The 15,551-nt window shown below is 27.5% G+C and overlaps 3 protein-coding genes across 19 annotated transcripts in view; all 3 read left to right on the top strand.

Annotated features, from left to right (window-relative positions):
• LOC140671814 (uncharacterized) overlaps positions 1 to 1,590 on the top strand; it is a 66,303-nt gene extending 64,713 nt beyond the window's left edge. For all 16 annotated transcript variants that reach the window (XM_072903422.1, XM_072903424.1, XM_072903421.1 and 13 more), the window contains 2 exons: positions 154 to 287; positions 627 to 1,590. In XM_072903422.1, coding sequence (XP_072759523.1) covers positions 154 to 287; positions 627 to 810 — 318 coding nt within the window. In that variant the 3' untranslated portion in view covers positions 811 to 1,590. The remainder of the gene's footprint in view (positions 1 to 153; positions 288 to 626) is intronic.
• Positions 1,591 to 2,205: 615 nt separating this feature from the next.
• LOC140671826 (copper homeostasis protein cutC homolog) lies at positions 2,206 to 4,351 on the top strand. Of its 2 annotated transcripts, none has more exons than XM_072903465.1 (2): positions 2,206 to 2,458; positions 3,421 to 4,351. In XM_072903465.1, exon 2 carries the CDS (start codon positions 3,421 to 3,423, stop codon positions 4,144 to 4,146), a length of 726 nt encoding a protein of 241 aa, XP_072759566.1. In that variant the 5' UTR covers positions 2,206 to 2,458; the 3' UTR covers positions 4,147 to 4,351. The 2 variants fall into 2 exon arrangements, with proteins under 2 accessions (XP_072759566.1, XP_072759567.1); XM_072903466.1 differs by lacking the exon at positions 2,206 to 2,458 and adding an exon at positions 2,782 to 2,918.
• Positions 4,352 to 4,981: 630 nt separating this feature from the next.
• LOC140671623 (probable inactive allantoicase) lies at positions 4,982 to 14,399 on the top strand. Its single transcript, XM_072903071.1, is given in 11 exon segments — positions 4,982 to 5,110; positions 5,808 to 5,884; positions 6,578 to 6,642; positions 7,172 to 7,234; positions 7,663 to 7,870; positions 8,644 to 8,711; positions 8,957 to 9,334; positions 9,526 to 9,717; positions 13,264 to 13,656; positions 13,840 to 14,034; positions 14,259 to 14,399. Coding segments are annotated over 9 exon segments (1,662 nt in total). The 5' UTR covers positions 4,982 to 5,110; positions 5,808 to 5,884; positions 6,578 to 6,603; the 3' UTR covers positions 14,385 to 14,399.
• The last annotated feature ends 1,152 nt before the right edge of the window (positions 14,400 to 15,551 follow it).

The raw sequence follows: 15,551 nt of genomic DNA, 5'->3' as shown, positions 1-15,551 counted from the left end.
CAACGTAACGTCCACATATATCCCTCTTTTAAAACACCTCTTCACACATTTCATCACGCATTCGACAAATACGTTTCCCGTTATCCGACTCTCACGGAGTATTTAGGGATAAGTTTAATTATACCGTCTACTTTTGACGTAACAATCGTGTAGGAGATCCAGACGACCTGCACGGACGTTTGCGAGAGCTGCCAAAAGAAGGTCTACCCCCTGGAGAAGGTCGAGACAAATAACAAAATCTTCCATAAGCAATGTTTCCGGTGTCTCCAGTGCAATTGCATTTTAAGGTAACACAAAAGGACGACACGTATAAACTCTCGTCTATATTTTATTTATTAGCACACTGGAATATATCTTATACTCAGATGTATCGTGTTCTTTATGAAGGTACATTTGTGTCATTAATATAATATCAAAGAAATATTGACAATTTGAAATAATTCCTTTGTAATATCATGTAACGTTAATCATACGATGTTTAATATATTATACATCGAATAGAGTAATTGTTTTTTATTACTTTTGACATACAACTTTTAATATTCGCTCACAAAAAATGTTAAATATGTGACATTATCATTACGAAATCATCGTCACTGCGTGATGATGATTGTGTGTTTGAACAGGATGGACTCCTTCACGCTGAACAACGGTAAGCTGTACTGTATCCCACACTTCAAGCAGCTCTTCATCACACGGGGAAATTATGACGAGGGCTTCGGCGTCGATCCACACAAGAATAAATGGGCGACGAATTCCAACAGTTCCACGAGCCCATCGCCGATCGCGGTCTCAAACGGCGATCTCTGATTTTCCAAGTTTCCCGTCTCACTTTTCCCTCAACCTCTTGTACATCGCTACTGAATTTTAGTCGGATTCACAGGTGGATCTAAATGGGAGATTTCAGGAGAATCAGCCTTTCTTTTTTTTTTCTCGGAAATATGCAGGATGGATATTAATCGAATTGAAAAAAAATTCATGTATTTTTATCACTTTGACGTTCTTTTTGAGACTAATAAACTAGATCCGCTTGTAATCGGAAAATAATGCGATGATATAATTATAATAAATTGTACATTTTTTTTATATTACGTTAGGTCCGTGTGCGAATACGCGTTAATTGTATATTTAACAATAATCAGAATCAAATGGAATATGTAAGAGAGACGATCCCGTGCGCGAATCCTTTTCTTCGAGGATCGTAATCTTGTCGGAAAGCGCTAATAATAAATGAATCGAAGAGTGCGTAACGTGAATGTGCGTAATCTCCGAAGTTTATTCTAAAGTACATTCAACGCGCAATGTACGTTTATTAGTTGTCAATGGAAAAACGATACCCGAACGTATTAATTCCTTGGTGTAAAATTATAATACGCTACTAAAAAAATGTCTTATCCCCTTAATTCTAAAAATCTTATTGTCATCGCTCATAAAGTTTGCTTGATATATTTGTTACTATTATTATTTTATTGATTTTATTATTATTATTATTATTATTATTATTATTATTATTTACATATGCGCCGCACTTGGTATTATTTTATTATATATATAAATGTTGTGTATAATACAATATTACATTACGCTTCACGAACCTTGTATCCAAAAACCTGTCCCATAATAAATAAGAATTTTATATATTTATTATGTGAATTTTATATATTATATATGTGAATTTATAAGCACTAAATATTTGTGAAGATGTTTAAAAGATGTAAATGTACTTTAATTAGTGATAAGTATTTTTTTATCTATGATGTCAAAATGCATATATAATATATAACAATAATAATGACACATATTAACATATAGAATATAATAAGATTTGTATTAACTTGTCTGCTGATTGTCAAATTGAATAATTGCACAATTGAAAGAAAAAAATTTATTGAGCCTAGATTTTTCAGTAAAATTTTAGATATTACTATAATGAATATTCGAAATCATTTTTGTGTTCTATTTTATTATCGTAAGTATATTTATTTGTTGTAATCTGTCAAGTAAGCAGACGTCGTTATCAGACAGTTTGACAAATAGGAATTCGTCAACGAACGTTATCATTACACATATACACGACATTCCTCTCGGTAAAATACAGATGGCGAGACTCGTACAAAGCTTCGATTTACAGAGAATATGGCAACATCGCCGGTGAAAAAAAAATTTACAGAGAATATCGACAGCATGTTGGCAACCATATAAGTATAGCCACGTGTTAAGATACAGTGATCTTGGTACGAGTCTGGAAAAAATTTGGTTCTTGAGGCACGTTTCGACGCGAATATATATAAGTATAATTCTGTTGTCACAGCAAGAAAATATACGTAACAGAACCAGAGATAATAAATCTCGAATAAAAGTAGTTTAATATTCTAACGACAAGTATAACGACACACACAGTGCATTGTTATCAACTTATAACGCTATATTATTATCAATCAGCAGCTGATCAACCGAGGTAAGTCACTGATAAATCAATTTAGTCGAATCTTTAATAAATTTTTTTTCAATATAAGAGACAAAAAGGTATTACACTGTTCTAAAGATAGTTCTTGTTTCCTTTAATCGATAATTTCATTGTGTATCGGTCTATTTCTATTAGAAATTCAAGGTTAAAAAATTAAAATCGCTAGTATTTGATTAAAGACAGTAGATTAATTAGAACGACCAAACTAGCCAAAATTCCTTTATTTAGTAACACAACGTTTCGGCCATCTGAGACACTGAAAATCTAAACAATATTTACGACAAGATTATAAAGGTCGTTTAAAATGTTTTTTAAGAATTGACAATTTAGTTTTAAAACTCTATTCTATGACTCTTTATCGAGTTAATTTTATCTTATTAATACCTTACTTTAACGAGCGAAATGTGTAATCGTTTTCACACGTTTTATTGCATCCTTCAATTTTCTTAATGTATGTTTAAGTTGGTTTGTTCTTATATTTATTTTATTACATTTTATTGTTTGCGCTGAATTTGTTATTAATTTTCGATTCATTTGTAACCTTTGGATTCTAGTGACACTTGAAAAGGACCACAACTAGATGGTCGAAACGTTGTGTTACAAAATAAAGAAATTTTGGCTAGTTTAGTCGTTTTAATTAATCTGCTCTATTTCTATTAGCATACAATTTTTTACCACGTAAATTGATTCATATATTTAAGAACATACGATATAATATTACGTGATAAAATAAGAAATATTTCGTATAAATTTTTCTTTGATAATCTTATTCTTTAAGACTTTTATACTAAAAATAAAATAAAATAGGACAAAAATAAAAATAAAAATGGGATGTAAGAAAACAGGAAGATAGTAAGAAAATAAGATAATTATATTTAGAAGAAAATTAATCAGTGTACGTACATTTGTAAAAAGAATTATTTTTATCACTAATTAGACATTTTATTTTGCAGATGGAGATCTGCGTCGATTCCATAGAATCTGCTAGAAACGCGATCGAGGGTGGTGCCAGTCGATTGGAGATTTGCTCGGCTCTCTCGGAAGGTGGTCTAACACCTACCCCGGGTTTAGTCAAGCAAATAAAAAAGTTTACGAAGATCCCGCTTTACGTCATGCTCCGCGTTCGCGGTGGTGACTTCGTCTACAATACTGAAGAAATCGATGCTATGCTGGACGATCTGATAATGTTTAAGGATCATTATTCCGTGGACGGATTTGTCTTTGGCGCGTTGACTCCCGAGTGCGAAATCGACACTGCCGCATGCAAGAAAATTGTTTTCCAAGCTTTTCCTTTGCCGGTGACATTTAGCCGCGCCTTTGATCTCACGATCGATCCTGTCAAATCGATGCATGTCCTCGCCAAGCTTTACTTCCATAGGATTCTGACATCGGGACAAAAAAATAGCGCCCTGGAAGGATTAGAACTGATAAAAACGTTAATAGAAAAGGGATCAAAAATAATAATTGTACCTGCAGGTGGTATCACGGATGATAACATTCGCAAAATCATGGAGTCTGGTGCCAAAGAATTTCACGCATCGGCTAAGAGACGGAAAATGGTGACTTATGGAGCGAATAGAGTGAAATTGGGCCCTAACGAGAATGATTTTATTAATGTCACTGACAAGGCTTTAGTGAAAGAATTAGTCGACAACATCAAGACTATCACAATAGATTAATTACCTTGTCAAAAATAACTTTAAGAAGAATTATCTAATATTGATTATATATTTTTATACGATTATATTATGCCTAGATAATATCGCTTTAAAAGCAATCCTATTTATTTTAAAGCGTTAACTTTTACATTTTTTATAATATTTTTTTGTCATAATTTTATATAGTATTATATTTTTCTTTATTAAAGTAAATTACTGTTTATCATTACTATGTGTTCATTAATGCTGGAGATTCGATAGCGGCATTTTACGACTACAAATTCGATAGCGAACAAATATACTAATTGTCATAACATAAATACCTACAATTAACTACATATTGTCAAAAATAAATAATAAATCTTTAATCATTTTTATAAAAATTTACTACACGAGGATGTAAATTAAAAAAAAAGAGCATTATCAAGTAATAAATTATTAGAAGCCAGTGATTTATTAGGAGCAATAGTTAGATATACTGTATCGATTATCGATATAATTATCGATGGCAGTAATCCTCAATTATCAATTTTCATTGATGACTTCATAAATCTTAAGAATTTTTTATTATCTTTTCTGAAGTGTTTATCGAGGAAAATTTTATTTAAATCATGATATCATAGTAGTCTTGTAACATATATATTATTATTATTAATTTTATTACACAAACTCTCTGGTGAGTCGCATATATTTTATTTTACTTAAAAATAACTAAAAATAGAAAAACGCAGTTGAAAATAAAGAACATTATTATCTTCAGATTATTCTAAAGATAATCAAGGCTTGATAATAAAATAATATTAAATTAAATTAAAAAAGTAATAAATTATGTTATTATTTGCTATTACATTCAGCATATGCTTATATCTTATGTTTACTTATAGTAATGACCTTATATAACCTTATATAACATTGTATATGTTACTAAGTGGTTAAAATTTTAGTTATCTTGAAGCAACGATTAAAGGTGTTTGTGAGAAGCAAGGTAAGAGCAAATATGTATATTCAAATTGAGAAACACTTAATAAGAATAATCAATTTTTGACAATATTTTTAAAATAATTTTGAATATTTTTATCTATAATAATGATTTTACAATACAAGTGTTATTCTGTACGACAGTGTGTACAATATATAATAATTGGCGCCACGATAGTTAATTATTACTAATGATAAAAGTAATTTGTTACTTCAAATGTGTATCATTAAATTAATTTGAACCCAAGTAGCACATGTTCGTTTTATAAACGTTTTATAACGTTTTCTAAACGCATCTTTTCGTATTAGATACGTTTAGAAAACGTTTATAAAACGAACAGTGCTACCTGGGAAGATATTGGTATAAAATTTTTTGTAAATTTTATCGATAAAAGACGTTCTGTTATAGTATGAATATTATATATATATATATATATATATATATATATATATATATATATGTATTGGTTGTGTATATTCATTAGCATATTTCAATATTTTATGTATAATGATTTTACAATACAAGTGTTATTCTGTCCGACAGAGTATATATATGCTAATGACATGCTAGTATATTATTTTTTTGTCAATCAATTTATCACAATATTAGATACTTCAGACATTTATTAGATATTATCTTAAATAAGCGATATTCAATAGAGTTTATACATTATTTAAAAGAAATACAATTTTTTGTTTTATAGTTGGAATCGTAAAAGATCTCAATTCTGAAAAGCCTAAAATATCGATAACAGAATAGTGCGAACTGTCATCCAAAACGGTAATTTCTTCTTACAATGTGGCAATTTAATAGATTGATTGATGCAGCAATTTTATATTATAAGTCAAATATGCCGGTTGAACAAATGTATTAATTTCTTACTAAAAGTTTTGTGTTATAATAAAAGCATAAAGACTTAAAATATTTTGGAAAAGTTTCAATATTATATCTTTTAAATTCTATCAACATAGTAGCAATGTATATATTCAGTTTCAAAGTCAAATAACTAGCGCCTTAAAGAGAGAACTTTTTCTTAGGTTATATAAAGTATTCGCTTTTATATGTAAAAAAACATACATATATCTATATCATGAATAGTGCAATAGTTAATACTGTATGGTTGTAGAATATAACAGTTTACAGAATATAATAATTGACCTCACGCAAATTAATTATTATTAATGATAAAAATAATTCATTAATTCAGACGTATTACTAAATTTCAAACTATCGGTATAAAATTTTCTTTAAATTTCATTTCTTGAATTATATTCTGTTATATTATTAATATATGATTAGCACTGATTTTGAGTGTCTATATTAATATGCTAATATATATTTGTCTATTGATATTTATCATGCTATAGAATACTTTGAAAATGTTATATATTATCTTAAATAAGTAATGTCCAATTAATCTTATATCTTATTTAAATACAATATATTTTTTGCTTTACAATTGGAATCGTGCAGGAGATCTCAATTCCGAAAAGTCTGAAATGGATACAACAGAATTGTGCGAATTGTCATCCAACAAAGTAAGTTTTTCTTATAATATGACAATTTAATAGATAATACAAGTTAAATAGAACGACCAATTGAACGAATGTTAATTTCTTATTAAAAGTTTTATGCTTATAAACACATAAAACATTAATGGTTATATTTTGGGGACGTTCTAATATTATTTTTAAAGATTCTGTCAACATAATAGCAATATACATATATACAAAATTTTAAAGTCAAATTATAACGAATGCCTTAAACAGAGAGTTTATTCTTAAATTATATTAAGCATTCGGACTTTTATATAAAAACATATATTTACACATATCATCAACACCGCATATTTGATTCATATTGATAATTATACATACTTCGATTCTCTTATAATTACTTTCTAATGTATATATTCTGTATTGTACATCTTAAATTTTTAAAAATTGTTTTTCTCTGTTTTGTAAATTAGCAATTAACAATTTGATATATCTTTGCATTTGTAAAATAGACTATTCTTTTTAATTATTTGAAATTAAAATTGTAATATGATAATGCATTGAATTTTAGAATGGAGCAAAAATAATATTTGCATCCGATGACACTTTTGGTGTAGCTGAAAATCTACTTAAAGTAAGTGATTACATTGAATATAACTGTAAAAAACGTAATAATTAGATTATGTAATTTTTTATATAATCAATTACATTAATAAATCCGACATACATTTATAATGGTCGAGTGTCTTTGTAATATTTAAAAGTATTCCTCTGAATATATAATTATATGTATGTTTTAAATGCATGTCTATATATATTCCCAGAAAGTAAGAGAAAATAGTAAAATGTCGCACATAAAGCATTTAATATTAGAACTGTAAGACAATTGCAGATATATTTATTTTTTTGGTATAGTATAAAATATGTAAAATATAAAATAATTTAAATACATTACCACAATTATATACATATATGGAAACCATGCAAAAAAGGTACAATTGAATAAACAGTATTTCTATATAATATATTTATATACTTATCATCATCGATCTTTCAATTTAGGAGACTGAACCTGTAATGAAATCTGCACACAAGAATAAATTTAAAGATGCATGGATAACGAAAAAGACACGAATCTCCAAGGGTCAGGAATTTGTGATTATCAGATTAGCAGCAAGAGCTAAAATAGATTTTATTTGCGTAGATACTGCTTTCCTTATCAACGAAGTTGCGTACCAGTTTTCTATTCAAGCCGCCAATATGTTTACAGGTTTGTCAGAAATAATTTTGTAGGTCTCGATTTTATTCTTTCTTTCTCTCTTTTTTTTCTCTTTATCTTTCTTTTTGTAAGCGACTTGATATTAATCTCTTTTTTCATTAAATTTTTTAGTTATGTACATTCCGCCAAAAAAAGCGGTACAGTAGATAAATAGCAAAAAATTATAAAATTTTAAATGTTTATAACTTAAATAAACACATGGGATTAATAGGCATAAAGAGTTAAAAAACAATTGTTAAGTATAAAAAGTATATTAATATTCCGCGGAAGCAGAACGCAACTTTAAAAATTATAAAAGAATAATAAAAAATAACATATATAAAAGAATAATAAAAAATCAAAAACATGAAATATTACATCTGGTTTTAACAAAATATATGTGCGGACGTTTCGACTCATTTTGAGTCGTCCTCAGCGCAAACGTTGACAACTTATAAATAACAAACTACATCATTCTTTGTAATCGGCATTAAAAGTTTCTCAAAATACAGAGCTTTATTTTCAGAGTTTTTTAATCACCTCGATACGATAATTTTTAACTGTGTTATAAGCATTTGAAATTTTATAATTTTTAAAATTTGTCTAGAGTATTACTTTTTTTTTGGCGGAGTGTTTGATATATATATATATATATATATTTTAATACGTACACACGCACATATATATATATATATATATATATATATATATATATATATATATATATATATGTGCGTGTGTACGTATGTGCGTGTGTGTATTAATATATTATTTTTTATGCACAGAAAGCTTTCCCGTTCAAATTTGTCATCATAGAATAGACCTTTTGAAACGTTTTAATTACCTTTCTAAGGTAACAAAAATATAAATTTTAATATATTATTAAATATTAATATAAACACTTTTCAATACATTTTGATTTTTGATTAGATGTATTAAAAACGACATATAAAGGGAGGAAAATATTTCAATTTGTCGTTACTTTTTATGGATATAAAATTTTTTCTGAACATGTTTTTTGCATGCGAGGAATCGTGCCCTTTTTCGATGATTTTACTATGTATAATAATTAATGATTAATTATAAATATGATTTCAGAACTGGCAATATTTGATCACACCACAAAATCTGAATCCTGGTTGTTCATCGATGAATAAAACATTTTTTATGATAGATTTAGACAGCCAACATTTTACTCATCTTCGTCTCAACATCTTGCCACAAGGTGGTATAACTAGGTTACATGTTTACGGAAAAATATTTAAATCCTTACCCATGCTTTCGCGGAATTGTGAAGTTGATCTCGTCTCTAAAATTTATGGTGGTAAATGTGTAGCCTATAGTAATTGTTATAACGATAAACACCCTAATAATCTGATCAAGCCTGTAGAACCTAAATCCATAAATGACGGATGGCATACCGCGACAAGTCCTATTAGATCCGCTGAACACTTTACAGAAACAAGTATCGATCAGGTACATAGAAAATCATAAAAGTACTAATTGTAAAACTAATAATCTATCTTTTTTTATGATATAATATGCATTTACATTCATTTTATTGTCTCGGTTTAAAAATATGAAAAATAGTCTTTTTTATAAACTGTCCTGATTATCGCTTGTAACTGACAATAATTACAAAATGATTTTTGCGTTATAACTTTTAGATATTTGGAGAAGAATGGGCTATATTTCAGTTGGGATATAGTAGTAAAATCAATTCTATCATCATCAATACATTATACTGCACTCAGCATGCTCCATACGCTGTACGAGTGCAGGGAATTAAGGAAGGCATCAATCTAGATGCTAAATCTGATTTCAATATACAACCATGGGAGGATATTGTACCATATACTATTGTAAGTTAGATTTAATCTAGAAGATTTGACCGTTTGTCATTGATTGAAGCTCGTGGCACATGATGTCATTTTATCGACTTGTTTACGTGCACCTGTGGTGGCAATCTTGATGTTTGTTAAGCTGGAAGTCATATGTATGCTGGTTACGTTACTGGCAACTGAATTTCCGTAATAAAATAGGTGCTATTATTCTATACGGTGCTGGCTCATTGCGAGAATCAAGATATAGTCTCAGGTTATGACAAATTATTTATGCATCATATTTAAAATTATCGAAAAAAAGTTTTATTTATTACAAAAAAAGAAAAAAAAATGATGCAAAGAAGCTATTTTATTTTAATAGAGGATTATAAAAAGGAAACATGTTTATATGCGGTGAACAATTATCTATCATAATAAACATGTTCAAAAAGAAGTATTAAAAAATCTGCGCATTAGAAAGCTAGTGTAAAAAGTCAGTACGAAAATTCATATTGTCTGAAGCCAAGCCAACAATAAAGTTAACAGCACAGCCAGCTCACACGGTAGCAAGCACCCAATCCAGTTAGCAATCCAACAAATAAAATAGCATTGTGTGCCTTAAGCCTCGAGCTTTACTTATCGATCGCTTTCTGTTTAGTTATTGATTTCTGTCTCAATTAAATTGCTTTAGTTTAAAAATAAATTCTGCTTATATTAAATTTACATACATAAAATTGGTATGGAACATTAAACATTCATGAAAAAATTCTAATCAAATACATTTATCCTAATATTTTTTATAGATAAAACCTGCCTATCAAGTTATTTCAGTGCAAAATAATCATGATCAAATGGCATACGTGAAACTTTCGATTAAACCGAATGGTTATCTATCTAGACTCCGTATTTTAGGAAATATTTAATAAAAATGGAAAATATATGATTTACGGTCTATTTCACCAACGTCGGTTAACTTTAATCTCGATTTAAACTATATCTTTGTTTCTTTTAGATAAATTCAAAAGAAAGAGATATAATTTCGATTGAGATTAAAATTAACCGACGGTGATAAAATTTTCTCTTAGAAAGAAAGAATAATTTTATGATGATAATAAATAAATTATGATGTTTATCAAAATGGAAAAGATGTTGCTCACAGTCATTAATTCTTTCTTTCTATTTATGTACGAAATGCTATTTATATATGAATTTTATTTATTAAGAAATTGAATAAAAAATGATATTGTTAGATGTATAAGTAAGATAATATTGTTACACATATTGTAACAAAATAATCTTTTATGTTTATCGTTCGACGCAATTTCTTAAGAATATATACTTGTTAAGTAATGTAAGAAGCTGTAATAAATTTATTAAAAATTTGTCGCCATTTTTGTTTTAATAAATACGTTCAAAATAAATTCAGTTACATGAGAGAAATTAATTGCGGTTATAAATTAATAGCTCACTTTAAATATGCTCAATTCATTGCGAATTTATTATATATACTCATGAAAAGTGTGTCAAATTTTAATGGCATCTGCAATAGAGTCTCTGTGCTTATCACACAAAGAATTAAAGAAATATGATATGCTTTACCATAATTATAAAATTTTCAAAAGTAATGTCAACAAGCGACTCGTAGAAGACAATTGTCTTATATGCATCTTATACACATATAACATACATAACATACATAACATACACATATCATAACATCATACATAAACACCGTTACTGTTTACTTAAGAATGACCTTGTTTAATATTGTCTAGAGCTTACTGTGTAAAATTTTAATCATCTTAAAGCATCGATTGAGAGCAGTCGTTTGAGAGAACAGGTAGGAGCAAATATGTATGTTTAAATCAAGAAATATTTAATAAAAATTGTTACTTGTGGACGATGTTTCTTTTAAAATATTTGAATATTTTATCTATAATAATTTTATAATAAAAGTATTAGTCTGTAAAATAGTTTACAGAACATAATAATATAATAATAATTGACACTACGCGAATTAATTATTAATAATGACAAAAATGATTCTTTACTTTGGATGTATTATCAAATTTGAAGAAGTCGGGGAGGGGGGATATAATAAAGATCATGATTATTTTGCACTGAAGAATAAAGTTTTCTGTAAATTTCATTGATTAAAAGATATTCTGGTATATAATATTAAGATTATTAGCACTGATTGCAAATGTAAATATCAATGTGTTAAAGTATATTTATCTATTAATATTTATTATGATATAGAATACTTAGGAAATATTGAATTTTATCTTAAACAAGCGATGTTTTAAATAAAGTTTATTTTATATCATATCTAAAAACAAAAACTTTTGCAGTTTGTTTTATAATTGATATCGTGCAGAAGATTCAATTTCGAAAACCTTAAAATGGATCGCATTATGCAAACAACAGAATTGTGCGAATTGTCATCCGAGAAGGTAATTTCTTCTTGTAATGTAACAATTTAGTAAATAATACAGCCAAATATGTGCTGTTTTAGTTAATGTATTAATTTTTTACTAAAAGTTCTTTGCTAACAAAAGCTTAATAGATTTCGGAACGTATGGATATTATTTTGGTAGATCCTACCAACATGTGTGTATATGCAGTAATTTATATACATATATGTATATGTATAGTTTTAAAGTAAATAAGTTTATTTCTAAGTTATATTTATCTTTGACCTTTATATGTAGAAAAACATATACATCTGTTTTAACAGCAGCATATTTTGTTTATATTAATAATCATATTGTCTTATACAGTCTTATATATTTTTTCTTGTAATATTTTAAATTGGTTTCTTTCTCTTTTTTGCACCAGTATTTTTATAACATACTCGATGTATATTTGTGTTTGTTCTTTTGAATTAACTGAAAGAAAAATTGTAATATGATAATCTATTAAATTTTAGAATGGAGCAAAAATTTTATTTGCAACCGATGACGGTTTTGGCGTAGCTGAAAATCTACTTAAGGTACATGATTACGTGCATCTATAAAATGTAATAATGTATCTATAAAAAATGTAATATATATATATCAGGTGAGTCAGTTAAAGTGTTACAGATTCATCTCGGAAACGAAGTATTTTAGAGAAAAATGTTTCTGACAATAGTTATATGGTTTCAAGGAGACATATAATGATGTCATTGGTTTGACCTTAGATAGTCGGTTGAAGATCACGTGAAGGTCACTTTCAATTTCTTAAATGGAATCTCTTACTTTTATCAAAAACATTTTTCTCTAAAATGCTTCGTTTCCGAGATATAAGTCTGTAACACTTTAATTGACTTATCCGGCATATACATATATATATATATATATATATATATTTTTGTGTGTATAACATTTTTAAATCAATTTGTATTTTTATTTTATTTATTCATATATTATTAAAAATGATATATAAACAAAGAAAGCATTTCAATTTATTATTACACAACATTTTACAGATTATTATATAGATTTTTTTAAACATATTGCGTTTTTCTGTATGTGAGGAATCGTCCTTTTTTTCAATAATTTTATGTATGATGCATAAATAAAGATTCATAAATGATTTCAGACCTAGCCATATCTGATCGTACGGCAAAATCTGAATTCTGATTATTCGTCGATGAACCAAAAGCTTTTTATGATAGCGCCCAATGGAAATTATTTCACTCATCTGCGGCTCAATCTCTTTCCAGACGATGGTATAAGCAGATTACATGTTTACGGAAAAGTATCAAAACCAATTCTTACGTCATCGCCGAAGTCTGTCATTGATCTTATCTCCAAGATTTATGGTGGTAACTGTATAGTTTATAGCAGTTCTTATAATGATACACACCCTAATCATTTGATCAAGCCTGCAGCACCTAGCTACCCTTATGATGGATGGCATACTTCTAGATGTTGTGTTAGATCCGCTGAAGGGTTCCCAAGCCATCTTCCAAGTGTAAAAAATATTGACCAGGTACGTAGAAAATCATAAAAGTAAAACTCATCTGAGGACTATTTTTTTAAATATGCATTTTTACATTTTATTTCAATATCTCGTTCTAAGAATATGAAAAATAGTCTTTTGCTATATATGTATATTACTTGTGTAACTAATAATTATTCCAAAATGATTTTCACATTATTTTGGATGTTTTAGATGTTTGGAGAAGAATGGGTTGTATTTCAATTAGGATATAGTGGTACAATTAATCGTATCATGATCGATACAGCACATTGTGTGGGAAAAGCTCCATACGCTGTACGAGTGCAGGGAATTAAGGAAGGCATTATTTTAGATGCTAGATCTGATTTAAATATACTGCCATGGAAAGATATTGTACCGTATACTATCGTAAGTTATATTTAATTTTTTAGATTTAATTGTTTTTGTCATATATTTACCGATTACTTTCTTTTCAGGTTTTATTCATTTTTGTTTAGATTAAATTTTTTATTGTCTTATTTTAAAAATAAATTCCTGCTTACTTTACAAACACGATGTAAAATTTATGTGAAATGTCACAAAATGAAACGAATCCTAATCAAATACATTTATCCTAATATTTTTTTTTATAGGTGAGTCCTGGTTCTCAGCAATTTATTTCTCCGCCTGATAATGATGATACGGTGATAGCATATGTAAAACTTTTGTTAAAACCAGATGGCTGCATATCTAGATTCCGAGTTTATGGAAAGTTTTAATAAAAATGAAAAATACGATTTAGAATAATTCGATAATGATGATATATAAATTACTGCGTTTATCAAAATGGAAAATAGATATTAATGATATCATTGCTGATCATCAATTTTTTTCTTTATTTACATGCATGAAATTAGATAGGAAAACTTTATTAATAACATCTTCTTGTATTTTCTATTTAAATGTGTTTAAATTTTGTACAATAATAAATTAAAAAATTTTAAACTAACTTTTTATAAACAGCATCTTTGTTTTTATTTTGTTATTTTGTAGATGTAATTATATCATTCTATTTATGCAAATTGCACTCCAGTCAGTCACAAATATTAATATACAAACTAATTATCATGCGATTTGAAAGTAGAGTCTCGTAATTGTGATTCTATCATGAGTTCAATTGCTCTATATGTGTGTGTAGTAATTTATTTTAATAGTAAACCTGAAAAATTTTTATGCTTATAAACTGACGTAATTTCGTGAAATTATGAATAGATTTGATAAGAGAAACAATAAATTTCAGATACATTTATTATTAAAAGTTAATGACATACTCGTAATTTTTGCTTTAAATAAATTTAACACGTGTGGCAAATTAATCGCAGTGTGTACAGTTTAAATTTGCTAATTCTCATTTATAATTAATAACTTTTTTTTTAAATATGCGATAATTTATTGCGAATTAGCAAATTTAAGCTGAACACACAAATTGTGTACCAAAAATGGCATTTACAATAGAGCCTCTATAATAATATGAAGAAGCTAAGAATTATGATAGATTAGACTACGTTTAAATGTCATCCTTAATCGGATTTAATAACGTCTATAATTATAACTGTTAAAATATCGTATAAATACTAGTTTAAGCCGATGTTATAACATCAGTTGTTGTTACTCTATAATCGTTGGTCAGAAGGTGTAGATTTATAAATCCGGTTTTAAAGAAACACTTAAATAAGTTGTTACGCTTGTATTGCCAACTTAAAATTGTAAAATACGTTTATCATATTTCTCTTGTTTATACAAAAATGTATCCAAAGAAAAGAGAAAATTGGGCTATCGAAAAAACTAAATATTTTCTTAGATTAGTTAAAGAAAGAAAAATTATGAAAAATCTAGAAAGTAAAAAATTCAGAGCAGAAACATATTTAAAAACTTGGAAAAACTTA

Source organism: Anoplolepis gracilipes, chromosome 12 (genome assembly GCF_047496725.1).
Source record: "Anoplolepis gracilipes chromosome 12, ASM4749672v1, whole genome shotgun sequence".
Lineage (NCBI taxonomy): Eukaryota > Metazoa > Arthropoda > Insecta > Hymenoptera > Formicidae > Anoplolepis > Anoplolepis gracilipes.
Note: the sequence above shows the minus strand (reverse complement) of the source record. Positions and strands in the feature narration are given on the sequence as shown.

Bases quoted from the DNA above. Each gene is read 5' to 3' on its own strand.
- LOC140671826 (XM_072903465.1), top strand. From the start codon at position 3,421: ATGGAGATCTGCGTCGATTCCATAGAATCTGCTAGAAACGCGATCGAG.